Source organism: Salvelinus alpinus, chromosome 12, assembly GCF_045679555.1.
Source record: "Salvelinus alpinus chromosome 12, SLU_Salpinus.1, whole genome shotgun sequence".
Taxonomy (NCBI): domain Eukaryota; kingdom Metazoa; phylum Chordata; class Actinopteri; order Salmoniformes; family Salmonidae; genus Salvelinus; species Salvelinus alpinus.
Window position 1 is genome coordinate 31,327,685 of NC_092097.1, and position 26,919 is coordinate 31,354,603.

The following is a 26,919-nucleotide window of genomic DNA, read 5'->3' on the forward strand; positions in this document are numbered from 1 at the left end:
GGCTTTATTACAGACAGACACTCCTCAGTTCCATCAGCTTTCCGGGTGGCTGGTCTCAGATGATCCCATAGGTGAAGAAGCCGGATGTCAAGGTCTTTGGCTGGCATGGTTACACATGGTCTGCGGTTGTGAGGCTGGTTTGATGTACTGACAAATTCTCTAAAACAACATTGGAGGTGGAGTATGGTAGAGAAATGAGCATTAAATGCTCTGGCAACAGCTCTGTTGAACATTCCTGCAGTCAACATGCCAGTTGCATGCTCCCTCATAACTTGAGACATCTGTGGCATTGTGTTGTGTGACAAAACTGCACATTTCAGAGTGGCCTTTAATTGCCCCCAGCACAAGGCACACCTGTGTAATGATCATGATGTTTAAGACATTTGAGAGTACCCATCCCTGCAAGTTAAAAGGCTGTACAATTTAAATTCTGCATAATGTCACAGGATTTCATAAACTTTACTGTGGGATGGTTTTCTATGTTAATATGCTTCAGTTTGCTGCCATATGACTGGTTTTACATGTCTCCAGCGATTATAAAAGGTAAAATATATCTAAAACAAGTGTCATTTATATTTACAATTCCCTTAGCCAAACAGACTACTCATTTATCTAGCTGTTATCAATAGTCATTTCAAGTTGTAAATTACAGTGCATGGGGAATGGTGTTATTTCTATCAGAAAAAAATTCAGTAGATGCTTTTTTCACTTGGAATTGCTTATTCATGGTTTCCTCATGCGTAAAGATGGTAGCATTATTATGGCATTAAGTCAAGGTCAGAATATGGCATCTGTACCCACCTCTTCCCCACCTTCATTTATTCAATCTCCACCCAAAACGAATAGCAGGTGAAAAGCACGCTGTTGTCATGCTTAAGTTCAAGGTCAGAATACACATAGAGAGTAAAGTGCATAAAAAGGGAATTATGTTACATTTATACACGCTTAACTAGGGTCGGAATCTGGGCCTTAGAGAATAGCAACTGGTAATGCTTTGGGGATGTTTGTCTGAATGGGGTAAGAGGACACTCACCTGACAACAGGTGCTGTGGTAACAGAACACTTACCTAATGACTGGTCCAGAAGAACTATATTACCTTATAATGGGGACACCCATTAATACCACTTTGAACTCTCCAGGTTATGTTCCATCCTGAGAAAAAGGAGATCCTCATGTTTCAAGCCTTTTTTCCGTCATCTGTATTCATTTATTGCTTTATTTATATATATATTTTTCAATTGTTATAATGGGACTGTGTGAGAGCCTCGAGAGGAGATTTCACACTGTCTGGTGGCATTCCCCTGCTTCCTGTATGTGAGAGGACTCATTCAGCTCCAGCTGCAGTGGGCAGCACCCTGCATGAATGGCACTACTCTAGTCATAAGTAGAAAACCAGTTACGTGCATCACATGATACACATTTAACAGCATACATCATTCTGGCCCGTGGCCGTGGGTGACGCCTCATTAACTTCTAAATCTAATTATACAAGCTTAATCCGAATGTATCTTTCATCTATTAAAAGCTGATGTATGTGCTATAGTAAGTCATCGAAAATGCTTATGTTAGAGGGGTTTTCCCATACATGTCATCTGACCAAGGCAAACTCTGGGACCTAGTTATAGGATATAGGGCCCAGAGTTTTCCCTGGTTAGATCAAGTGTTCAGGAAAAACTCCTGACCTATAAAGTAAATGGACCATATTGATCCTTGGGGGACACCAATCATTAGATTCTGATATACTGATTCTGTGTATACCATATCACAAGTATTCTCTCTGTGGTGTTTACAACCCATACAGATGGAAAAATCACCCCCTGACTGTCTAACATCTTTAATAGACTTTTAAAGAATGGAATGTAAATTTCAGACAGCATGTTTTATATAGTAGTATCAAAGGTTTGAAAGAAACTTTGGTCAAACAGCACTCCAAATCTTTTATATTAGTACTCTGTGGATTTCTTTACATAAACACTGCAATCAAACCAGGACACCTCTTCGCAGAAGGCCCTTCACCAAACAAAGTGACAAGTAAACTTAATTAATTAATGTGCTACAAGCAATAATAACATAATAATCAGTGCTGAAAGATTAGATAGCAGAAATGTATGTAAATATAAGATTGTCAGAATGTAATTCAGAGCCAACATATCAAAACAAGGTTCTCACTTAGGTGTTTAGAGTGTTCCCAATGTATGACATAAGCAATACCAAAGTAATATAAAATGTGTTGATTCCTTCAGTTTGACTCCTTGTCTTTTCTCCTTCTACACCCTCCCTCATAACGCTCACAAGAACCATCTACAGGGGACATACGCAGAACAAACAGGCAAATATGCTACAGGAACCTTGGGATATGACATCACAAATATGACCTCAAACAGTAACCTTAGGTCCTCAACCTAAAAGCTTCCTGGGTATGATCAGATACCTTCAAATTAGAATATAAGAAAATAAATGTATACAATGTCTTCAGAAAGTATTCAGACCCCTTGACTTTTTCCACATTGTTACATTACAGCCTTATTCTAAAATGAATTAAATAAAAAAATCCTCAAATCTATACACAATACGCCATAATGACAAAGTAAAAACGTTTTTTAAATATTTTTTTTGTTGCAAATGTATCAAACAGAAAAACCTTAATTAGATAAGTAATCAGCCTCTTTGCTATGATACTCGAAATTGAGCTCAGGTGCACCCTGTTTCCAATGATCATCCTTGATATGTTTCTACAACTTGGAGTCCACCTGTGGTAAATTCAATTGATTGGACATGATTTGAAAGGCACACACCTGTCTATATAAGGTCCCACAGTTGACAGTGCATGTCAGAGCAAAAACCAAGCCATGAGGTCGAAGGAACTATCCATAGAGCTCCGAGACAGGATTGTGTCGAGGCACAGATCTGGGGAAGGGTACGAAAAGATTTCTGCAGCATTGAAGGTCCCGAAGAACACAGTGGCCTCCATCATTCTTAAATGGAAGAAGTGTGGAACCACAAAGACTCTTCATAGAGCTGTCCACCAGGCCAAACTGAGCAATTGGGCAGAAGGGCCTTGGTCAGGGAGGTGACCAAGAACCCGATGGTCACTCTGACAGAGCTCTAGAGTTCCTCTGTGGAGATGGGAGAAACTTCCAGAAGGACAACCATCTACCTCTGCAGCACCTCACCAATCAGGTTTTATGGTAGAGTGGCCAGACGGAAGCCACTCCTCAGTAAAAGGCACATGACAGCCCGCTTGGAGTTTGCCGAAAGGCACCGAAAGACTCACAGACCATGAGAAACAAGATTCTCTGGTCTGATGAAACCAAAATTGAACTCTTTGGCCTGAATGCCAAGTGTCACGTCTGGAAGAAACCTGGCACCATCCCTACGGTGAAGCATGGTGGTGGCAGCATCATGCTGTGGGGATGTTTTTCAGCTGCAGGGACTGGGAGACTAGTCAGGATTGAGGCAAAGATGAATGGAGCAAAGTACAGAGAGAGATCCTTGATGAAAACCTGCTCCAGAGTACTCAGGACCTCAGACTGGGGTTAAGGTTCACCTTCCAACAGGACAATGACCATAAGCACACAGCCAAGACAATGCAGGAGTGGCATCGGAACAAGTCTCTGTATGTCCTTGACTGGCGCAGCCAGAGCCCGGACTTGAACCCCATCGAACATCTCTGGAGAGACCTGAAAATAGCTGTGCAGCAATGCTCCCCATCCAACCTGCCAGAGTTTGAGAGGATCTGCAGAGAAGAATGGAAGAAACTCCCCAAATACAGGTGTGCCAAGCTTGTAGCGTCATACCCAAGAAGACTAGAGGCTGTAATTGCTGCCAAAAGTACTGAGTAAAGGGTCTGAATACGTATGTAAATGTGATATTTCATTTTTTTTAATTTTTTTTTAATCAATTTGCAAAAAAAAAAGTTTTGCTTTGTCATTATCGGTTATTGTGTGTAGATGAGGGAAAATGTTATTCCATTTTAGAATAAGGCTGTAACGTAACAATGTGGAAAAAGTCGAAGGGTTTGAATACTTTCCGAATGCACTGTATAGTATGGTTAATATGCACACAAACTCATGTGTTTGAAAACCAACACTGCTGGCTTTAGCATGATACCCATGCTGTGCATTTTGACTTTTGGGTCGAGCTTTCTTTTGACAAAAATACTGTATATATTGTCTCATTTGTAGATTATTGGTCAAAAACTTTTGAAAGAAGTCTTAAAGGTGGTCACAATTCTATTTGGCCATTGAAATACAGCGACTTAAGTATTCAGACATCGACTTCTTCCCCATTTTGTTGTGTTACAGACGGAATTTAAAACGGATTAAATAGATTTTTTTGTCACTGGCCTACACACAATACCCCATAATATCAAAAGGGGAATTATGTTTTCAATGATCTTTTTACAAATTAATAAAAAATGTAAAGCTGAAATGTCTCGAGGCAATAAGTATTCAACCCCTTTGTTATGGCAAGCCTAAATAACGTCAGGAGTAAAAATGTGCTTAACAAGTTGTATGGACTCACTGAGTGCAATAATAGTGTTTAACATGATTTTTGAATGACTACCTCATCTCTGTACCCCACACATATAATTATGGTGAAGGTCCCTCTGTCAAGCAGTGAATTTCAAACACAGATTAAACCACAAAGACTAGTGAGTTTTTTCAATCGCAAAGAAGGGCACCCTATTGGTAGATGGCTACACATTTTTTAAAAGCAGACATTGCATTTGAGCATGGTGAAGTTATTAATTACACTTTGGATGGTCTATCAATACACCCAGTCACTACAAAGGTACAGCCGTCCTTCGTAACTCAGTTGCCAGAGAGGAAGGAAACCACTCAGGGATTTCACCATGAGGCCAATGGTGACATTAAAACAGTTACATAGTTTAATAGCTGTGATAGGAGAAAACTGAGGATGGATCAACAAAGTGTAGTTACTCTACAATAGTAACCTAATTGATACAGTGAAAATAAGGAAGCCTGTACAGAATATAAATATTCAAAAACATGCATCCTGTTTGCAACAAGGCACTAAAGTAATACTGCAAAAAAACTGACAAAGCAATTCACTTTTTGTCCTGAATACAAAGTTCTTTGGGGAAAATCCAATACAACACATTACTGAGTACCACTCTCCATATTTTCAAGCATAGTTGTGGCTGCATCACGTTATGGGTATGCTTGTAATCGTTAAGGATTGGGGAGTTTTTCAGGATAAAAAATGAATGGAATGGAGCTAAGCACAGGCAAAATCCTGAAGGAAAACCTGGTTCAGTCTGCTTTCTACCATACAAATCTACACTGGAGTTGCTTACCAAAAAGGCAAGACCTGAGCATGGTTGTCTAGCAATTATCAACAACCAATTTGATAGAGCTTTATATTTATTTTACAAGAATAACGGGCAAATGTTGCACAATCCAGGTGTGGATAGCTCTTAAGAGACTTACCCATAAAGACTTACAGCTGTAATCGCTGCCAAAGGTGCTTCAACAAAGTATTGACTCAGGACTGTGAATACTTATGTAAATTAGATATTTCTGTATTTCAATTTCAATAAATTTGCTAAAATGTCTAAAACCATGTTCACTTTGTCATAATGGGATATTGTGTGCAGATGGGTAAGAAAAACAAAAACAATCCATTTAGAATTCAGTATTCATACCCCTTGACTCATTCTAAAATGTGGAATAAGTCAAGGGGTATGAATACTTTTTGAAGGCACTGTATATAAATAAAATAACAAAGGCATCTAAAAAAAACTCAAACCATCTCCATCAGACATTATGTACAGATTAAACATCTTTATGGTTGCATATCGTAAAGTATTCGTATTGCACCTCGTACAAAAACAAGATATTAAATACTGTTTGCCAGGTTACAAATATAAAAAAAGAGGAAAGCGTCCTTCAACACGAGTGTCCCATGTGTCTCAAGAGTCTTGTGTTGCAATTGGCTGAGACTTCAAGTTCACCAAATACATCAAGACCAATGGGGGAGTAGAACCTTTGTCACCCATTCAAAGTGGTAAGGAAGATGGACAAGGCATTAAGGGTAGTAAGACAACCTAAGGCATTTTCACGCGAGTCATTTTTACAACCTAAACTTACATGACTGGTTCCTTCTTCTCAAGTCCAGGGGCACTTTGTGCACACTCCATACATTCCTCATCCACCCACTCAAACTCATGTGCACAGTACATAGACACACTAACGTACACTACATGCATATGCCCCATCTCCTAATGTGCACTAGTTTCATAAACACTGAGTGTTCATTAAGGCATTCTACACACAAATCCCTTCATACTGTACATACTCACTCTCTAAAGCCCATGAGTCAGGCACACTACTATTGTACATACACACTTTGGTATACTCCTGTACACTACATAGACTGTCAGAAGAAGGCACTGTAATGTCAGGCTCTCCTTCATGTGAGTGGTCCTGGGTTAGGGTCCTGGGTAAGGGTCCTGGGTGGAGGAGGTGGTACCCACCCCATGGTCCTCCTCAGGCTGGCTGCTGGGGATTGACATTCATGTGAGGGGGGTGGCCCAGGAGCCCAATCCTCTGCTTTTGTTTCCTCTGCTCTGTCATCTACCGAAAGGGGGAAGAGTGTTGATCTCAACCTCAAATAAACACACAGTACACACCCAATAACAAACACATGGAGAAGCGCACAAAAATCTGCACACCTACTGATAAATGCACTGAGACACACACACACAGAAACCCAAGTTTCCTGTGGCGAGCTTTGACATAGACCATTGTTGACCCTGTGAACTCATGAACTGCCAGCCCCTTCCTCCACACACAGCCCAGCTGCCGCATATTTCTCAACAAATCTGTGAACCCACCCTGGGCCCACCTCACCAATCACAGCCAACCCCAACCCCACAAACCTTTCTCCACAATCACTCAACAGCCCAGACCAGTGAGAGAATCTGACATACCTTCTGCTCAATTCAAAATGACCCCTAACTCCTACTCATAGGCACTTGTAAACATACAAGGATTGGATCAGTTTAAAGGGTACGAAGAAAAAGTTTCTCTCCAAAGTAACAACAGTGTGGTCAAAGTCTTAGTAGCTTAGTTTTAGTCATGGTCTGGTTACCTACACCTCCAAAAATAGTTATTTTTATTTTTTTAAACATTTAGTAATATACAAAAATTCTTCGGGACAACCCACAATGAACTATTGTCAAAGTCGTATGGAGAACTTACAGAGTTTGTATGCTAACTCGAGCTGGCTAATGTTAGCCACTAGCCATGCTAGCATGTAATTACATTCCAGAACGAGTGTTGGCAGTGATGAGCTACAATCCATCAATCACTTCAGTTTCAGCACCGGCTGGCTCTTGTTGCCTTCTTGCCTCGGGCTCAGTAAGCAAGAGTAAATCGCTCCATCTTGCCTTCTAATAGGCTAGGTGGAATCTCTCCCATATTGCTTTTCACCAATCCAATCATCTCAGAACTACATGAGCACCTTGCCAATTAGCTGTTGGGAGCAAAGGTGTGATTTGACAGACATCTGTCTGTGTGTCTGTGCAGATGAGACTCACCTGCTCCTTGAGCTCCGTGAGCTGTCCAGACAGATTGCATACCAGCCTCATGGCTGACTCCAGCTTCTCTTGCAGGTTTCTGATCTCGTTCTGCTCGCCTTCCGCGTCACTGCTCACCAGCGACATCGCACGCATCCGTGGGAACCAGTCCAGATTGTGCTCCTGTAAAATAAGATAAAATAAATGTCTCTTAATTGACTTGCGTAGGTAAATAGAGGAAGAATAGATAGAAACATACAGACATCCAATGGCTTTCAGGAGGGGGTGATGGATATCAAAGAAAACGATCAGCAAAAAAGGAAGACTCAGAACACTGAAAGTGATTTATGCCCCAAAGTGTGTTTATTTGCATTGAAACATAAGAAAAAGGCCAGGGATTGTTAGCGTTGCGATCCTCCCTTGTATTTGTGTTACACTGTAAGAATATTTTGAAGATAAATACACAACACAGAGGACAAGAGGTCAATAGAGGACAAAAGTCAAACGATCAATGGAAAGTGTTTTTTCTGTAACAGGGGATTAATGATCAATGAGACATGGGAGGAATTTCAGTCTGGGACTCATAGCTACAAAGCAAGTTCTCATTGTTCCAAATTGTTTATACATTGAACCTGAAATAAGATACTTGTTATTTAGCCATTGGCCCAGTTTTATAGCAAGGAATTCCAATCGGTCAACTACAGGCTAAGGCTGGGTTATAAAACTTTGTTCTGTGGAGAGAATCACTAAGGAGAGATTCACTGAGGACAGGGGAGAATGAACATCTACCTCTCAGCATAACATCTATGATTTGTCCTCTTTGAATAAACATATTTTTCTCCCCCTGATTTTCTTTGGGGTCTGTGTTATTGAAAAGTAACATCAACTGCTAACACCACCAAACTGCACAGACCAGTATGATTGCTACCAAAACAACAAGGCCGAACAGCAAAAATGAAGACTCTTTAAGAGATGACTCTCCTGGCATCTCAGGTTTATTCTAGTTTATTCTCAGGTTTATTCCCATTCCTTTTCTAGTGCTATCATTGTGCCTCGTATCACAGCTTAATCTGTTTTAGGGTTCATGTTTAAGTCTTACCCCTCTGCCTTTCTGTTTGTCTCATCCAGTGAGATCACAGGGTGTGTGTGTGTCATCCAGTGTGTTTGTCATTCAGTCGGTCAGTGACATTCAGTGTGTATATGCTATCTCTGTCAGTTGAGGGTGGAAGGGCAAATAGCTACGTTGGAGGTGTGTGTGCGCGAGTGTCACATTCTCCTCTCTGACTCAATACACACAACGTACACACAGTTAGTAAAGGTCAGCAGCTAGTTAAGGGATTTACCAGAAAACACAAACAGCAACTCTATGGCCCTACATGCATCCTGCAAACCTCAGTCTAGTGTGTAGTGTGTAGTGTACCCTATGCACTCATGTCAGTGGGTAATGGGGACGGCCTGGGCTTATGCTGTATCACATGACCTATTAGACATTGTGGTCTGACATGGGAAATGATACCAGCTCAGGCCTGGTGTGTGTGTCACCTTGATCATCTCAGCGACGTAGCTCTCGGGCCCGGTGTACTCTGTGGAGTCCTTCACCTTGACCAGCACTATGAAGAACAGGTAGTGCCACATGTTGTGCTCCTCCTTGATGTGCTCCTCAAACGTCACTGTCTTGTTGTCAAACTTGTCTCTCTCCAGACCTGTGAGGAAACAAAATGTGTGCACACGCATGCACACACACACACACACACTAGAGATCGTAAATCAATTCACGGAGGGTAAGCCGTTGTCGACCTAAGAAATAAGGAAAATGCGACTTCCTGACCAGAGGTCGACCGATTAATAGAGTTTTCATAACAATCGTAAATCGGTATTTTTGGACACCGATTTGGCCGATTTTTATTTTTACACCTTTATTTAACTAAGCAAGTCAGTTAAGAACACATCACATTCTTATTTTCAATGACGGCCTAGGAACGATGGGTTAACTGCCTTGTTCAGGGGCAGAACGACAGATTTTTACCTTGTCTGCTCGGGATTCAATCTTGCAACCTTACAGTTAACTAGTCCAACGCTCTAACCACCTGCTTTACATTGCACTCCACGAGGAGCCTGCCTGTTACGCAAATGCAGTAAGAAGCCACGGTAAGTTGCTAGCTAGCATTAAACTTATCTTATAAAAAACAATCAATCAATCATAATCACTAGTTAACTACACATGGTTGATGATATTACTAGTTTATCTAGCGTGTCCTGCGTTGCATATAATCCATGCGGTGCGCATTCGCGAAAAAGGACTGTCGTTGCTCCAACATGTACCTAACCATAAACATCAATGCCTTTCTTAAAATCAGTACACAAGTATATATTTTTTAAACCTGCATATTTAGTTAATATTGCCTGCTAACATGAATTTATTTTAACTAGGGAAATGGTGTCACTTCTCTTGCAACAAAGTCAGGGTATATGCAGCAGTTTGGGCCGCCTGGCTCGTTGCGAACTGTGTGAAGACTATTTCTTCCTAACAAAGACAGCCAACTTCGCCAAACGGGGGATGATTTAACAAAAGCGCATTTGCGAAAAAAGCACAATCGTTGCAATCGACTGTACCTAACCATAAACATCAATGCCTTTCTTAAAATCAATACACAGAAGTATATATTTTTTAAACCTGCATATTTAGCTAAAAGAAATCCAGGTTAGCAGGCAATATTAACCAGGTGAAACTGTGTCACTTCTCTTGCGTTCATTGCACGCAGTGTCAGGGTATATGCAACAGTTTGGGCCGCCTGGCTCGTTGCGAACTAATTTGCCAGAATTTTACGTAATTATGACATAACATTGAAGGTTGTGCAATGTAACAGGAATATGTAGACTTATGGATGCCACCCGTTAGATAAAATACGGAACGGTTCTGTATTTCACTGAAAGAATAAATGTTTTGTTTTTGAGATGATAGTTTCCGGATTCGACCATATTAATGACCTAAGGCTCGTATTTCTGTGTGTTATTATGTTATAATTAAGTCTATGATTTGATAGAGCAGTCTGACTGAGCGATGGTAGGCACCAGCATGCTCGTAAGCATTCATTCAAACAGCACTTTCGTGCGTTTTGCCAGCAGCTCTTTGCTGTGCTTCAAGCATTGCGCTGTTTATGACTTCAAGCCTATCAACTCCCGAGATTAGGCTGATGTAACCGATGTGAAATGGCTAGCTAGTTAGCGGGGTGCGCGCTAATAGCGTTTCAAACGTCACTCGCTCTGAGACTTGGAGTAGTTGTTCCCCTTGCTCTGCATGGGTAACGCTGCTTCGAGGGTGGCTGTTGTCGATGTGTACCTGGTTCGAGCCCAGGTAGGGGCGAGGAGAGGGACGGAAGCTATACTGTTACACTGGCAATACTAAAGTGCCTATAAGAACATCCAATAGTCAAAGGTATATGAAATACAAAACGTATAGAGTGAAATAGTCCTATAATTCCTATAATAACTACAACCTAAAACTTCTTACCTGGGATTATTGAAGACTCATGTTAAAAGGAACCACCAGCTTTCATATGTTCTCATGTTCTGAGCAAGGAACTTAAACGTTAGCTTTCTTACATGGCACATATTGCACTTCTCCAACACTTAGTTTTTGCATTATTTAAACCAAATTGAACATGTTTCATAATTTATTTGAGGCTAAATAGATTTTATTGATGTATTATATTAAGTTAAAATAAGTGTTCATTCATTATTGTTGTAATTGTCATTATTTCAAATAATTTTTTAAAATAAAAATAAATAAATATATATATATATATATATTTTTTTAAATCGGCCGATTAATCGGTATCGGCTTTTTTTGGTCCTCCAATAATCGGTAACGGCGGTGGAAAATCTTAATCGGTCGACCTCTATTCTTGACAGCAGAGGAGCACTTTTGACCCTGTGATATGGCGTGGTGTTTAATGAGTATCTGGCAGAAGCAGATTCCCGTAAAAAGTCCATCTTTCAGTCTAATGACTAAACAACATTAGTCTTCCCGGATAAACTGGCCAACTTCCCGGAATCTCCAAAATATGAAAATTGCCATGTGAATTTGGGAAATGTGGAGAAAGTGTGGGCATTTTGGATTTTATCTATCTAGGCAAGGGGTGTCAAATACATTTTGGCCCGCAGGTCGCGTTCGGTCTTCACCGAGGTCCTGAGGGCCGCACCTTCATTCCCCCCCCCCCCCCCCGTAGGGATGGGCATTTGACATTTTTACTGTTACAGTACTCGCATGATTTTCTACCCAAAGTACACAGATAAAAAAAAAATATATATTTTTAGAACACAAAAAAATGTGTGTGCATTTATCTATATGCCAACAGTGCGCAACAAGGCCCAATTTGTCATAACCATTACAGATAACGAATCCTAATTGACCCATATATACTCAGCCAATAAAAAAAAATATTCAATTTAAGACTAATTTATTGAAACTGTTTTATCAACTGGTTATGTTATACCGTAGAACACAATCTTCAAAAATGTAGTAACCTTGCTTGTTGAAGCTTATGGCTGTGCAATGGCATAGGCTTTTTTGTTAATTTAACAGACAAGATGCTATTATTTCCTGAACCCTTATCACAGTCAAGACCAGTGGTATTCATGGATGCCAAGGGAAGTCAGGTATCCCCCAAAAATGTACCAAGAAAAAAACGAATAATTTATCTTTCCTCTCTCGGTGTTTCACAATTTTCTTTCAATTCGCAAGAGACTGAATGTATTGCACCGGAGAAAGCATCCAAGCGAGAGAAACATCGCCCCGCTGTCTCTGTATGTGTAAGGCCATTTATCTGATGCTGTCTGGTCCAAAAGAGTATAACATTGTTTCTGCCCCTAGCATTGAATGCAACGGAAGTCAGCGAGCATTTGGCCTTCCTTGATATTTTTTTTTTTTTTAAATAATAGCCAATCAGCATTGAGCTAAACTGAGTGAACTCAACTGTGAATGGCCCTGGCGCCCCCCAAAAAAGTGTCAAGGGAAGCCAGTTTGGATTTGGCTCCACTCCGATCACATAGCATCGAGAGCATACCTCATTGACAGAAACTCGTTGAGCATCTTGTTGTGTTGCTGACCTCCGGTGTCTGGCTATCTATCTATCTATCTATCTATCTATCTATCTATCTATCTATCTATCTATCTATCTATCTATCTATCTATCTATCTAAAATGAGTCCTTTAATAAACTAGCCATGGATAGAGATTTGGACTTGTAGTTTTACTTAATTCTCCGTACTGGCCAATTATAACGGCGATTCTGATCCAACCATAAATTCAAACAGTTTGCCCCTGGCCTGAGAAGATGGAAGTTCAATATGTAGCTCGATGTAGAAGGCTAATGTTAACTAGCTAACGTTGCCCATGAAAGGAAGTTAGGTTAGCAAGCATGCATTTTAGCCAGGTAGAGTAGGACAACAAAAAATAAAAGCTTTTACTTATATGACAGAGTCATATACCATTTCATCAATGTGAAAGAGAGGAGTATGGCATTGGCGTTTCTCTACAAGTAGGGTGAGTGAATGCACAGCTACTGGTCAAAACACACCTATTTTATAGTAAAATAATGATGTAACATAACAGAATAAAAGAGAATAGTGTGAAGTGATGCGCATCTCGCATCTGGAACAGTTATTCTAAAAGCGTGATCATTTGAAACAGGGCTCAACTTGGGTTACAAACCAGAATCTGTCTTTTCTGTATACAGATGTTCGATTTAGTTTATTCTGCCTGTTCTTCGGAATTTTCTATATGGATTAACAATTCCATATTGAACACTGCATGGGGATGAATTCGGCCACACCATCTGTTTGGTGAGTAGGCCTAGACTTAATGATTCTAATGAAAATATGCTCTGTCTTTAGCAAACTAATGTTTTTGCATATTTTCAGTGTGGAACCTGTCTATGTTAAGGGGGGTTATTAGCCTAGACTAACCAATTCTAAATGGCACTAGCAGTTCGCAAAGTAGGATCATCACTAGTTACCACATCGTCCACCGCTCCCGAGTATACTACTAGCCAACGTCTAGTCTCTTGACAACAAGGTAGACAAAATCCGAGCAAGCGTTGCCTTCCAGAGAGACAGAGATTGTAACATTCTCTGTTTCACAGAAACATGACTCACTCGGGATACGCTATCAGAGTCGGTACAGCCACCTGGTTTCTTCACGGATCGCGCCGACAGAAACAAACATCTCTCTGGTAAGACGAAGGGCGGGGGTGTATGCCTTATGATTAACGAGTCACGGTGTGATCATAACAACATACAGGAACTCAAGTCCTTTTGTTCACCTGACTTAGAATTCCTTACAATCAAATGCATTATCTACCAAGAGAATTCTCTTCGATTATAATCACAGTCGTGTACATCCCCCCCAAGCAGACACCTCGACGGCCCTGAAAGAACTTCAATGGACTCTATGTAAACTGGAAAACACATACCCTGAGGCTGCATTTATTGTAGCTGGGAATATAAAAAAGGCTAATCTGAAAACAAGGCTCCCTAAATCTTATCAGCATATCGAATGCGCGACCCGGGCTGGGAAAATTCTGGATCTTTGTTACTCTAACTTCCGCGACGCATACAAAGCCATCCCTCACCCTCCTTTCGGCAAATCTGACCACGACTCCATTTTGTTGCCCCCAGCCTATAGACAGAAACTAAAACAGGAAACTCCCATGCTCAGGTCTGTTCAACGCTGGTCCGACCAATCGGATTCCGAGCTTCAAGATTGCTTCGATCACGTGGACTGGGATATGTTCCGGATAGCGTCGAACAAAAACATTGACGTATTAGCTGATTCAGTGAGAGAGTTTATTAGCAAGTGCATCGGTGATGTTGTACCAACAGCGACTATTAAAACCTTCCCCAACCAGAAACCGTGGATTGATGGCAGAGCATTCGCGCAAAACTGAAAGCGCGAACCACTGCTTTTAATCAGGGCAAGGCGACCAGAAACATGACCGAATACAAACAGTGTAGCTATTCCCTCCGCAAGGCAATCAAACAAGGTAAGCATCAGTATAGAGACAAAGTACAGTCGCAATTCAACGGCTCAGACACGAGAGGAATGTGGCAGGGTCTATAGTCAATCACGGACTTCAAAAAGAAAACCAGCCCCGTCGCAGACCCCGATGTCTTGCTCCCAGACAAACTAAACAACTTCTTTGCTCGCTTTGAGGACAATACAGTGCCACCGACACGGCCCGCTACCAAAACCTGCGGACTCTCCTTCACCGCAGCCAATGTGACTAAAACATTTAAACGTGTTAACCCTTGCAAGGCTGCCGGCCCAGACGGCATCCCTAGCTGCGCCCTCAGAGCATTCGCAGACCAGCTGGCTGGTGTGTTTACGGACATATTCAATCAATCCCTATCCCAGTCTGCTGTTCCCACATGCTTCAAGTGGGCCACCATTGTTCCTGTTCCCAAGAAAGCTAAGGTAACTGAGCTAAACGACTATCGCCCTGTAGCACTCACTTCCGTCATCATGAAGTGCTTTGAGAGACTAGTCAAGGATCATATCACCTCCACTCTACCTGACACCCTTGACCCACTACAATTTGCTTACCGCCCCAATAGGTCCACAGACGACACAATCACAATCACACTGCACACTACCCTAACCCATCTGGACAAGAAGAATACCTATGTAAGAATGCTGTTCATCGACTACAGCTCAGCATTTAACACAATAGTGCCCTCCAAACTTGTCATTAAGCTCGAGACCCTGCCTGTTTCTTGGATAATGGTGTTGATGTGAGTGTGTATAAGGTAGTTGTGGAATTGTTAGATTACTTGTTAAATCAAATCAAATTTTATTGGTCACATACACATGGTTAGCAGATGTTAATGCGAGTGTAGCGAAATACTTGTGCTTCTAGTTCCGACCATGCAGTAATATCTAACAAGTAATCTAAAAATTTCACAACAACTACCTTATACACACAAGTGTAAAGAAATGAATAAGAATATGTACATATAAATATATGGATGAGCGATGGCCGAACGGCATAGGCAGGATGCAGTAGATGGTATAGAGTACAGTATATACATATGAGATAAGTAATGTAGGTTATGTAAACATTATTTAAAAAGTGGCATTGTTTAAAGTGACTAGTGATACATTTATTACATCCAATTTTTAATTATTAATGTGGCTTGAGATTTGAGTCAGTATGTTAGTGATGGCTGTTTAACAGTCTGTTGGCCTTGAGAAAGAAGCTGTTTTTCAGTCTCTCGGTCCCAGCTTTGATGCACCTGTACTGACTTCGCCTTCTGGATGATAGCGGGGTGAAGACAGTGGCTCGGGTGGTTGTTGTCCTTGATGATCTTTTTGGCCTTCCTGTGACATCGGGTGGTGTAGGTGTCTTGGAGGGCAGGTAGTTTGCCCCCGGTGATGCGTTGTGCAGACCTCACTACCCTCTGGAGAGCCTTACGGTTGTGGGCGGAGCAGTTGCTGTACCAGGCGGTGACACAGCCCGACAGGATGCTCTCGATTGTGCATCTGTAAAAGTTTAAGTGTTTTTGGTGACAAGACAAATTTCTTCAGCCTCCTGATGTTGAAGAGGCACTGTTGCGCCTTCTTCACCACGCTGTCTGTGTGGATGGACCATTTCAGTTTGTACGTGATGTGTACACCCAGGAACTTAAAACTTTCCACCTTCTCCACTACTGTCCTGTCGATGTGGATAGGGGGGGTGCTCCCTCTGCTGTTCCCTGAAGTCCACGATCATCTCCTTTGTTTTGTTGACATCAAGTGAGAGGTTGTTTTTCTGACACCACACTCCGAGGGCCCTCACCTCCTCCCTGTAGGCTCGTTGTTGTTGGTAATCAAGCCCACTACGGTTGTATCGTCTGCAAACTTGATGATTGAGTTGGAGGCGTGCATGGCCACGCAGTCATGGGTGAACAGGGAGTACAGGAGGGGGCTGAGCACACACCCTTGTGGGGCCCCAGTGTTGAGGATCAGGTAAGTGGAGATGCTGTTTCCTACCTTCACCACCTGGGGGTGGCCCGTCAAAGTCCAGGACCCAGTTGCACAGGGTGGGGTTGAGACCCAGGCCTTAAGCTTAATGATGAGCTTGGAGGGTACTATGGTGTTGAATGCTGAGCTGTAGTCAATGAAAAGCATTCTTACATAGGTATTCCTCTTGTCCAGATGGGATAGGGCCGTGTGCAGTGTGACAACATCTCCCAAAAAAGTGTCAAGGGAAGCCAGTTTGGATTTGGCTCCACTCCGATCACATAGCATCGAGAGCATACCTCATTGACAGAAACTCGTTGAGCATCTTGTTGTGTTGCTGACCTCCGGTGTCTGGCTATCTATCTATCTATCTATCTATCTATCTATCTATCTATCTATCTATCTATCTATCTATCTATCTATCTATCTATCTATCTATCTATCTATCTAAAATGAGTCCTTTAATAAACTAGCCATGGATAGAGATTTGGACTTGTAGTTTTACTTAATTCTCCGTACTGGCCAATTATAACGGCGATTCTGATCCAACCATAAATTCAAACAGTTTGCCCCTGGCCTGAGAAGATGGAAGTTCAATATGTAGCTCGATGTAGAAGGCTAATGTTAACTAGCTAACGTTGCCCATGAAAGGAAGTTAGGTTAGCAAGCATGCATTTTAGCCAGGTAGAGTAGGACAACAAAAAATAAAAGCTTTTACTTATATGACAGAGTCATATACCATTTCATCAATGTGAAAGAGAGGAGTATGGCATTGGCGTTTCTCTACAAGTAGGGTGAGTGAATGCACAGCTACTGGTCAAAACACACCTATTTTATAGTAAAATAATGATGTAACATAACAGAATAAAAGAGAATAGTGTGAAGTGATGCGCATCTCGCATCTGGAACAGTTATTCTAAAAGCGTGATCATTTGAAACAGGGCTCAACTTGGGTTACAAACCAGAATCTGTCTTTTCTGTATACAGATGTTCGATTTAGTTTATTCTGCCTGTTCTTCGGAATTTTCTATATGGATTAACAATTCCATATTGAACACTGCATGGGGATGAATTCGGCCACACCATCTGTTTGGTGAGTAGGCCTAGACTTAATGATTCTAATGAAAATATGCTCTGTCTTTAGCAAACTAATGTTTTTGCATATTTTCAGTGTGGAACCTGTCTATGTTAAGGGGGGTTATTAGCCTAGACTAACCAATTCTAAATGGCACTAGCAGTTCGCAAAGTAGGATCATCACTAGTTACCACATCGTCCACCGCTCCCGAGTATACTACTAGCCAACGTCTAGTCTCTTGACAACAAGGTAGACAAAATCCGAGCAAGCGTTGCCTTCCAGAGAGACAGAGATTGTAACATTCTCTGTTTCACAGAAACATGACTCACTCGGGATACGCTATCAGAGTCGGTACAGCCACCTGGTTTCTTCACGGATCGCGCCGACAGAAACAAACATCTCTCTGGTAAGACGAAGGGCGGGGGTGTATGCCTTATGATTAACGAGTCACGGTGTGATCATAACAACATACAGGAACTCAAGTCCTTTTGTTCACCTGACTTAGAATTCCTTACAATCAAATGCATTATCTACCAAGAGAATTCTCTTCGATTATAATCACAGTCGTGTACATCCCCCCCAAGCAGACACCTCGACGGCCCTGAAAGAACTTCAATGGACTCTATGTAAACTGGAAAACACATACCCTGAGGCTGCATTTATTGTAGCTGGGAATATAAAAAAGGCTAATCTGAAAACAAGGCTCCCTAAATCTTATCAGCATATCGAATGCGCGACCCGGGCTGGGAAAATTCTGGATCTTTGTTACTCTAACTTCCGCGACGCATACAAAGCCATCCCTCACCCTCCTTTCGGCAAATCTGACCACGACTCCATTTTGTTGCCCCCAGCCTATAGACAGAAACTAAAACAGGAAACTCCCATGCTCAGGTCTGTTCAACGCTGGTCCGACCAATCGGATTCCGAGCTTCAAGATTGCTTCGATCACGTGGACTGGGATATGTTCCGGATAGCGTCGAACAAAAACATTGACGTATACGCTGATTCAGTGAGCGAGTTTATTAGCAAGTGCATCGGTGATGTTGTACCAACAGCGACTATTAAAACCTTCCCCAACCAGAAACCGTGGATTGATGGCAGAGCATTCGCGCAAAACTGAAAGCGCGAACCACTGCTTTTAATCAGGGCAAGGCGACCAGAAACATGACCGAATACAAACAGTGTAGCTATTCCCTCCGATGGCAATCAAACAAGGTAAGCATCAGTATAGAGACAAAGTACAGTCGCAATTCAACGGCTCAGACACGAGAGGAATGTGGCAGGGTCTATAGTCAATCACGGACTTCAAAAAGAAAACCAGCCCCGTCGCAGACCCCGATGTCTTGCTCCCAGACAAACTAAACAACTTCTTTGCTCGCTTTGAGGACAATACAGTGCCACCGACACGGCCCGCTACCAAAACCTGCGGACTCTCCTTCACCGCAGCCAATGTGACTAAAACATTTAAACGTGTTAACCCTTGCAAGGCTGCCGGCCCAGACGGCATCCCTAGCTGCGCCCTCAGAGCATTCGCAGACCAGCTGGCTGGTGTGTTTACGGACATATTCAATCAATCCCTATCCCAGTCTGCTGTTCCCACATGCTTCAAGTGGGCCACCATTGTTCCTGTTCCCAAGAAAGCTAAGGTAACTGAGCTAAACGACTATCGCCCTGTAGCACTCACTTCCGTCATCATGAAGTGCTTTGAGAGACTAGTCAAGGATCATATCACCTCCACTCTACCTGACACCCTTGACCCACTACAATTTGCTTACCGCCCCAATAGGTCCACAGACGACACAATCACAATCACACTGCACACTACCCTAACCCATCTGGACAAGAAGAATACCTATGTAAGAATGCTGTTCATCGACTACAGCTCAGCATTTAACACAATAGTGCCCTCCAAACTTGTCATTAAGCTCGAGACCCTGCCTGTTTCTTGGATAATGGTGTTGATGTGAGTGTGTATAAGGTAGTTGTGGAATTGTTAGATTACTTGTTAAATCAAATCAAATTTTATTGGTCACATACACATGGTTAGCAGATGTTAATGCGAGTGTAGCGAAATACTTGTGCTTCTAGTTCCGACCATGCAGTAATATCTAACAAGTAATCTAAAAATTTCACAACAACTACCTTATACACACAAGTGTAAAGAAATGAATAAGAATATGTACATATAAATATATGGATGAGCGATGGCCGAACGGCATAGGCAGGATGCAGTAGATGGTATAGAGTACAGTATATACATATGAGATAAGTAATGTAGGTTATGTAAACATTATTTAAAAAGTGGCATTGTTTAAAGTGACTAGTGATACATTTATTACATCCAATTTTTAATTATTAATGTGGCTTGAGATTTGAGTCAGTATGTTAGTGATGGCTGTTTAACAGTCTGTTGGCCTTGAGAAAGAAGCTGTTTTTCAGTCTCTCGGTCCCAGCTTTGATGCACCTGTACTGACTTCGCCTTCTGGATGATAGCGGGGTGAAGACAGTGGCTCGGGTGGTTGTTGTCCTTGATGATCTTTTTGGCCTTCCTGTGACATCGGGTGGTGTAGGTGTCTTGGAGGGCAGGTAGTTTGCCCCCGGTGATGCGTTGTGCAGACCTCACTACCCTCTGGAGAGCCTTACGGTTGTGGGCGGAGCAGTTGCTGTACCAGGCGGTGACACAGCCCGACAGGATGCTCTCGATTGTGCATCTGTAAAAGTTTAAGTGTTTTTGGTGACAAGACAAATTTCTTCAGCCTCCTGATGTTGAAGAGGCACTGTTGCGCCTTCTTCACCACGCTGTCTGTGTGGATGGACCATTTCAGTTTGTACGTGATGTGTACACCCAGGAACTTAAAACTTTCCACCTTCTCCACTACTGTCCTGTCGATGTGGATAGGGGGGGTGCTCCCTCTGCTGTTCCCTGAAGTCCACGATCATCTCCTTTGTTTTGTTGACATCAAGTGAGAGGTTGTTTTTCTGACACCACACTCCGAGGGCCCTCACCTCCTCCCTGTAGGCTCGTTGTTGTTGGTAATCAAGCCCACTACGGTTGTATCGTCTGCAAACTTGATGATTGAGTTGGAGGCGTGCATGGCCACGCAGTCATGGGTGAACAGGGAGTACAGGAGGGGGCTGAGCACACACCCTTGTGGGGCCCCAGTGTTGAGGATCAGGTAAGTGGAGATGCTGTTTCCTACCTTCACCACCTGGGGGTGGCCCGTCAAAGTCCAGGACCCAGTTGCACAGGGTGGGGTTGAGACCCAGGCCTTAAGCTTAATGATGAGCTTGGAGGGTACTATGGTGTTGAATGCTGAGCTGTAGTCAATGAAAAGCATTCTTACATAGGTATTCCTCTTGTCCAGATGGGATAGGGCCGTGTGCAGTGTGATGGCATTTGCATCGTCTGTGGACCTGTTGGGGCGGTATGCAAACTGAAGTGGGTCTAGGGTGGCAGGTAAGATGGAGGTGATATGATCCTTGACTAGTCTGTCAAAGCACTTCATGATGACAGAAGTGAGTGCTACAGGGCAATAGTCATTTAGTTCAGTTATCTTTACCTTCTTCGGTACAGGAACAATGGTGGCCATCTTGAAGCATGTTGGGGCAGCAGACTGGGATAGGGAGTGATTGAATATGTCTGTAAACACACCAGCCAGCTGGTCTGCGCATGCTCTGAGGACGCGGCTAGGGATGCCGTCTGGGCCAGCAGCCTTGCGAGGGTTAACAAGTTTATTTTTGTAGTCCGTAATTGCCTGTAGACCCTGTCTGACCCTGTCAGACACATCTCGTGTCTGAGCCGTTGAATTGCGATTCCACTTTGTCCCTATACCGACATGTCACTTGTTTGATTGCCTTGCGGAGAGAATATCTACACTGTTTATTTTTCGCCATATTCCCCGACATCTTTCCATGGTTGAATGCGGTGGTTCGCGCTTTCAGTTTTGTGCGAATGCCGCCATCTATCCACAGTTTCTGGTTAGGGTAGGTTTTCATAGTCAGTCACAGTGGGTACAACATCTCCAAGGCACTTCCTTATAAACTCACTCACCGAGTCAGTGTATAAATCAATGTTATTCTCTGAGGCTTCCCGGAACATTTCCCAGTCCATGTGATCAAAACAATCTTGAAGCGTGGATTCCGATTGGTCAGACCAGTGTTGAATGGTTTTAGTTATGGGTACATCCGGTTTGAGTTTCTGCCTATGGGACGGTAGGAGCAAGATAGAGTTGTGGTCGGATTTGCCGAAGGGAGGGCCTTGTATGCATCGCGGAAGCTAGAATAGCAGTGGTCCAGTGTATTGCCCGCGTGGATGCTACAGTCAATGTGCTGGTAGAATATAGGTGGCCTTGTTCTCAAATTAACTTTGTTAAAATCCCCAGCTACATAATGAATGCAGCCTCAGGATATATGGTTTCCAGTTTACATAGAGTCCAGTGAAGTTCCTTGAGGGCCGTCAAGGTATCTGCATGGGAGGATATACAGTCGTGGCCAACATTTTTGAGAATGACACAAATATTAATTTTCACAAAGTCTGCTGCCTCAGTTTGTATGATGGCAATTTGCATATACTCCAGAATGTTATGAAGAGTGATCAGATGAATTGCAATTAATTCCAAAGTACCTCTTTGCCATGCAAATGAACTGAATCCCCCAAAAACATTTCTACTGCATTTCAGCCCTGCCACAAAAGGACCAGCTGACATCATGTCAGTGATTCTCTCATTAACACAGGTGTGAGTGTTGACGAGGACAAGGCTGGAGATCACTCTGTCATGCTGATTGAGTTCGAATAACAGACTGGAAGTTTCAAAAGGAGTGTGGTGCTTGAAATCATTGTTCTTCCTCTGTCAAACATGGTTACCTGCAAGGAAACACGTGCCGTCATCATAGCTTTGCACAAAAAGGGCTTCACAGGCAAGGATATTGCTGCCAGTAAGATTACACCTAAATCAACCATTTATCGGATCATCAAGAACTTCAAGGAGCGCGGTTCAATTGTTGTGAAGAAGGCTTCAGGGCGCCCAAGAAAGTCCAGCAACCGCCAGGACCGTCTCCTAAAGTTGATTCAGCTGCGGGATCGGGGCACCACCAGGGCAGCAAAGATGCCACTTCTCTCCAGGAAAAACATCAGAGACAGACTGATATTCTGCAAAAGGTACAGGGATTGGACTGCTGAGGACTGGGGTAAAGTCATTTTCTCTGATGAATCCCCTTTCCGATTGTTTGGGGCATCCGGAAAAAAGCTTGTCCGTGGAAGACAAAGTGAGCGCTACCATCAGTCCCGTGTCATGCCAACAGTAAAGCATCCTGAGACCATTCATATGTGGGGTTGCTTCTCAGCCAAGGGAGTGGGCTCACTCACAATTTTGCCTAAGAACACAGCCATGAATAAAGAATGGTACCAACACATCCTCCGAGAGCAACTTCTCCCACTCATCCAGGAACAGTTTGGTGACGAACAATGCCTTTTCCAGCATGATGGAGCACCTTGCCATAAGGCAAAATTGATAACTAAGTGGCTCGGGGAACAAAATATCAATATTTTGGGTCCATGGCCAGGAAACTCCCCAGACCTTAATCCAATTGAGAACTTGTGGTCAATCCTCAAGAGGCAGGTGGACAAACAAAACCCCACAAATTCTGACAAACTCCAAGCATTGATTATGCAAGAATGGGCTGCCATCAGTCAGGATGTGGCCCAGAAGTTAATTGACAGCATGCCAGGGCGGATTGCAGAGGTCTTGAAAAAGAAGGGTCAACACTGCAAATATTGACTCTGCATCAACTTCATGTAATTGTCAAAACAAAGCCTTTGACACTTATGAAATGCTTGTAATTATACTTCAGTATTCCATCCGTAACATTTGACAAAAATATCTAAAGACACTGAAGCAGCAAACTTTGTGGAAATTAATATTTGTGTCATTCTCAAAACCTTTGGCCACGACTGTACACGGCTGTGACTATAATCGAAGAGGATTCTCTTGGGAGATAATGTGGTCAGCATTAGATTGTATAGAATTCTAGGTCAGGTGAACAAAAGGACTTGAGTTCCTGTATGTTGTTATGATTACGCAATGAGTTGTTAATCATGAAGCATACACCCCCGCCCTCCTTCTTACCAGAGAGATGTTTGTTTCTGTCGGCATGACGCATGAATCAACCTGGTGACTGTACCGACTCCGACAACATATCCCGAGTGAGCCATGTTTCCGTGAAACAGAGAATGTTACAATCTCTGATGTCTCTCTGGAAGGCAACCCTTGCCCTAATTTCGTTCACCTTGTTGTCTAGAGACTGGACATTGACGAGTAATATGCTCGGAAGCGGTGGGTGGTGTGCACGCCTTCGAAGTCTGACCAGGAGGCCACTGTCTACCTCTCCTGCGGCGACGTTGTTTTGTGTCGACCTCTGGGATTAGATCCAATGTCCTGGGTGGTGGTTTGAACAAAGGATCCGCTTCGGGAAAGATATATTCCTGGTCGTAATGTTGGTAAGTTGACGTCACACTTATATCCAATAGTTCTTCCCGGCTGTATGTAATAACACTTAACATATTCTGGGCTAACTATGTAAGAAATAATACATAAAAAAACTAACAGGAACTCATAAAAAAAAACATTAAGTGTTGTATGTAGGCATTGTGTGTAGATTGGGGGTATTGCGTGTAGATTGATGAGGAAAAACCAAAATGTTATACATTTTAGAACAAGGCTGTAACTAAATGAGGAAAAAGTCAAGGGGTCTGAATACTTTCCGAATGCACTGGAAGAGGCACAAAGGTATTACTTCAACTGTAGGAGGTCCGAGAGGAGGACAAAGTCAGTGGCTTGAAGAACCATCTATTTCTCTGTGATGGGAGACAATCCCTCTCCCATCTCCTCTTTGCCTCAGTTCCCACATGAAACCATGACGACGGTGCCGTGCCCCCCCCCCCCGGATCAGGCTTTATGTAACGTGTGTGAGTCATAGACCACCTCCACAGACATACAGCTCAACCCGACAACAGACCAGGGTCTTGTTCAAAAAAGTATAATGGTAGGAGTGCTAATCTAGGACTCCCCACCCCACCTCTTATTCAATATGATTTAAAAGGGAAAACTGATCCTAGATCCTACTATATTAGTATTAGTCCAGGACCTGTACTCACATATCTGCTGCCCACTGGGGCCCACAACCTGACTGGCTGAGAGAGAAGAAAGGAGTGCTGGGCAGGCAGGAAGCCTCCCTGACTCAGTCTTCTAGAGAAAAGGGGAGGAAAGAGAGATACTGTATAGGGAGAAAAGAGGGAAGGACAGCAGTAAACTAACATTCATAGAAGAAGGTCAAGCTAAGGACTTGTGGTTACTCAGAAGGGTGCGTGTGCACTACCTGCATACTCCTGTCATACTCAGGACTTGTGGTTACTCAGAAGGGTGTGTGTGCACTACCTGCATACTCCTGTCATACTCAGGACTTGTGCTTACTCATGAGGTGACACCCATCCAGATGAAATACCATGTAACCATATCTTGTAAAATACAACAAACCTACATTGATATGCCAGTTTTCTACTAAGCAACTGAAAACAAATGATTCAGAATACATGGCTACCCCAGTTATGTGACTAGTAGTTCTGTTCTTTTCAGGCTAGAGACAGGGCAGCTATGTCTTCTCACCGCATATGAAGCAGGTGGTCTTCAGGACCTCTTCCTTCTTCTGTTTCTCACTCCTCAGGTCTGCAAAGGTGTCGATGATGACTCCGAAGATAAGGTTGAGGACGATGATGATGACCATGAAGAAGAAGAGCAAGTCGTAGATCACCCTGGCCGCAAACAAAGGCTCCTACAAAGAGAGAAAGGGGGATTGGAGGGAGAGGAGTGGTTATAACACATTATAAAGCATTATAAACGCCAGGTAACAACATATACAGTACCACACTATAGCTATTATTGTTGGTACTTTGAGTAGAAAGTGACAAAGTGTGGGGTGTACAGACTAAACCAGAGATGACCAACAGATTTTTGGTCCAACCCACCACTAACAGCTCAACCTATAAACTTATTTAACCAATCAAATAAATGAAATCAATGTAAAGCAGTATTAGTTGATTTAGGTGTGTAAGTAGTGGACTGGACACACTGTGACCCTTCAGGATGGAGTTGCCCACCTGTGGATTAAACACATATAACATACAGCACATATAACACAATGATAATAAGGTCAGAATAAAGCCAGATGTTAGACAGTGAAAGTGGGTCCCTGTATCATACTGGGCTGACATATGATGAAGTGACCTGGGTCAGAGATAGCGTGGCCTGTTTATTTGGGTACACAACTGAAAACGTTATGCAATGAAAGGTGGAAATGACTGTCTCTTATTGGACAGGTCCAGGTAGTCCCTCCCTGTTCCTTCCATTTGGTGACTATATTGAACATAAAGGCAGAATAGGGGCCATTGGTTATGAGCAGGGGCTTAGCCTAATCGGCCCTGAATCATGTGTGTTGATTTGAAACATAAGAACACAGGTGCAAGCGGCCAGATGTCACACAGTTACGACAACAAGAAACAGTTACGCAAACAGGCTGAAATGTCGGGCACCGTATACAGGCTCTTCTCTCGTCAAGCACCTCTTTTTTAACCGTAACAAGCATTTTACAGCTTTGTGGGCAAATATGAAAACATTTTGCTCTCTGTCCTTGTACTCTTAGATTTAAGTGCTGCATTCGACACGGTTGACCAAGATGTCCTTCTGGACAGACTGGAGAAGTGGGTTGGTCTCTCCGGGTCCAGTTCTAAATTGGTTTAGGACCTATTTAACCGGTTCAGAGTGTCACCCTTGGTGAACATAACTCTGAGAAAATACATATCACGTGGCATTCCGCTAAGGTTTGATTTTGGGTCCGGTACTGTTCAGTTTATATACAGTATGCTACCCCTTGGGAGGGTTATCAGAACGCACAGCATTGATTTTCACTGCTACGCAGACGATACGCAACTTTACATTTTTGAGTCACCAGAGGACTTTAGCTCCAAGGATAAATTATTAGACTGCATTAGTGATTTAAATACTTGGATGGCTCACAACTTCCTCCAGGTAAATCAAGACAAGACCAAGGTATTTATTGTTGGAGCCAAAGCAGAGAGAGAATCTAGCCACACATTTTAATTCACAAGCAATACAGATGAAACAGCAGGTAAAAAAACCTTGGTGTTATTTTAGATTATGAACAAAATTTTGAAATCACACAATGTGACCAAAACAGCTTTTTACCACCTGAGGAACATTGCCACGGTGCGGCCGTTTCCCTCTCAGGC

General features: G+C 42.7%; 1 protein-coding gene across 5 annotated transcripts in view; it reads right to left on the minus strand.

Moving 5' to 3' along the window:
* Positions 1 to 1,924: 1,924 nt before the first annotated feature.
* The window catches only part of LOC139535868 (inositol 1,4,5-trisphosphate-gated calcium channel ITPR1-like), a 132,309-nt gene continuing 107,314 nt past the window's right edge, over positions 1,925 to 26,919 (minus strand). For 4 of the 5 annotated variants that reach the window (XM_071335737.1, XM_071335736.1, XM_071335735.1 and 1 more), the window contains 4 exons: positions 25,280 to 25,445; positions 9,087 to 9,247; positions 7,566 to 7,727; positions 1,925 to 6,600 (listed from right to left, as the gene is read on the minus strand). In XM_071335737.1, the coding sequence (XP_071191838.1) occupies positions 6,514 to 6,600; positions 7,566 to 7,727; positions 9,087 to 9,247; positions 25,280 to 25,445 (576 nt within the window). In that variant the 3' untranslated portion in view covers positions 1,925 to 6,513. Of the gene's footprint in view, positions 6,601 to 7,565; positions 7,728 to 9,086; positions 9,248 to 24,771; positions 24,863 to 25,279; positions 25,446 to 26,919 lie in introns of those variants that run through there. The other variant, XR_011667215.1, reaches the window with a different exon arrangement.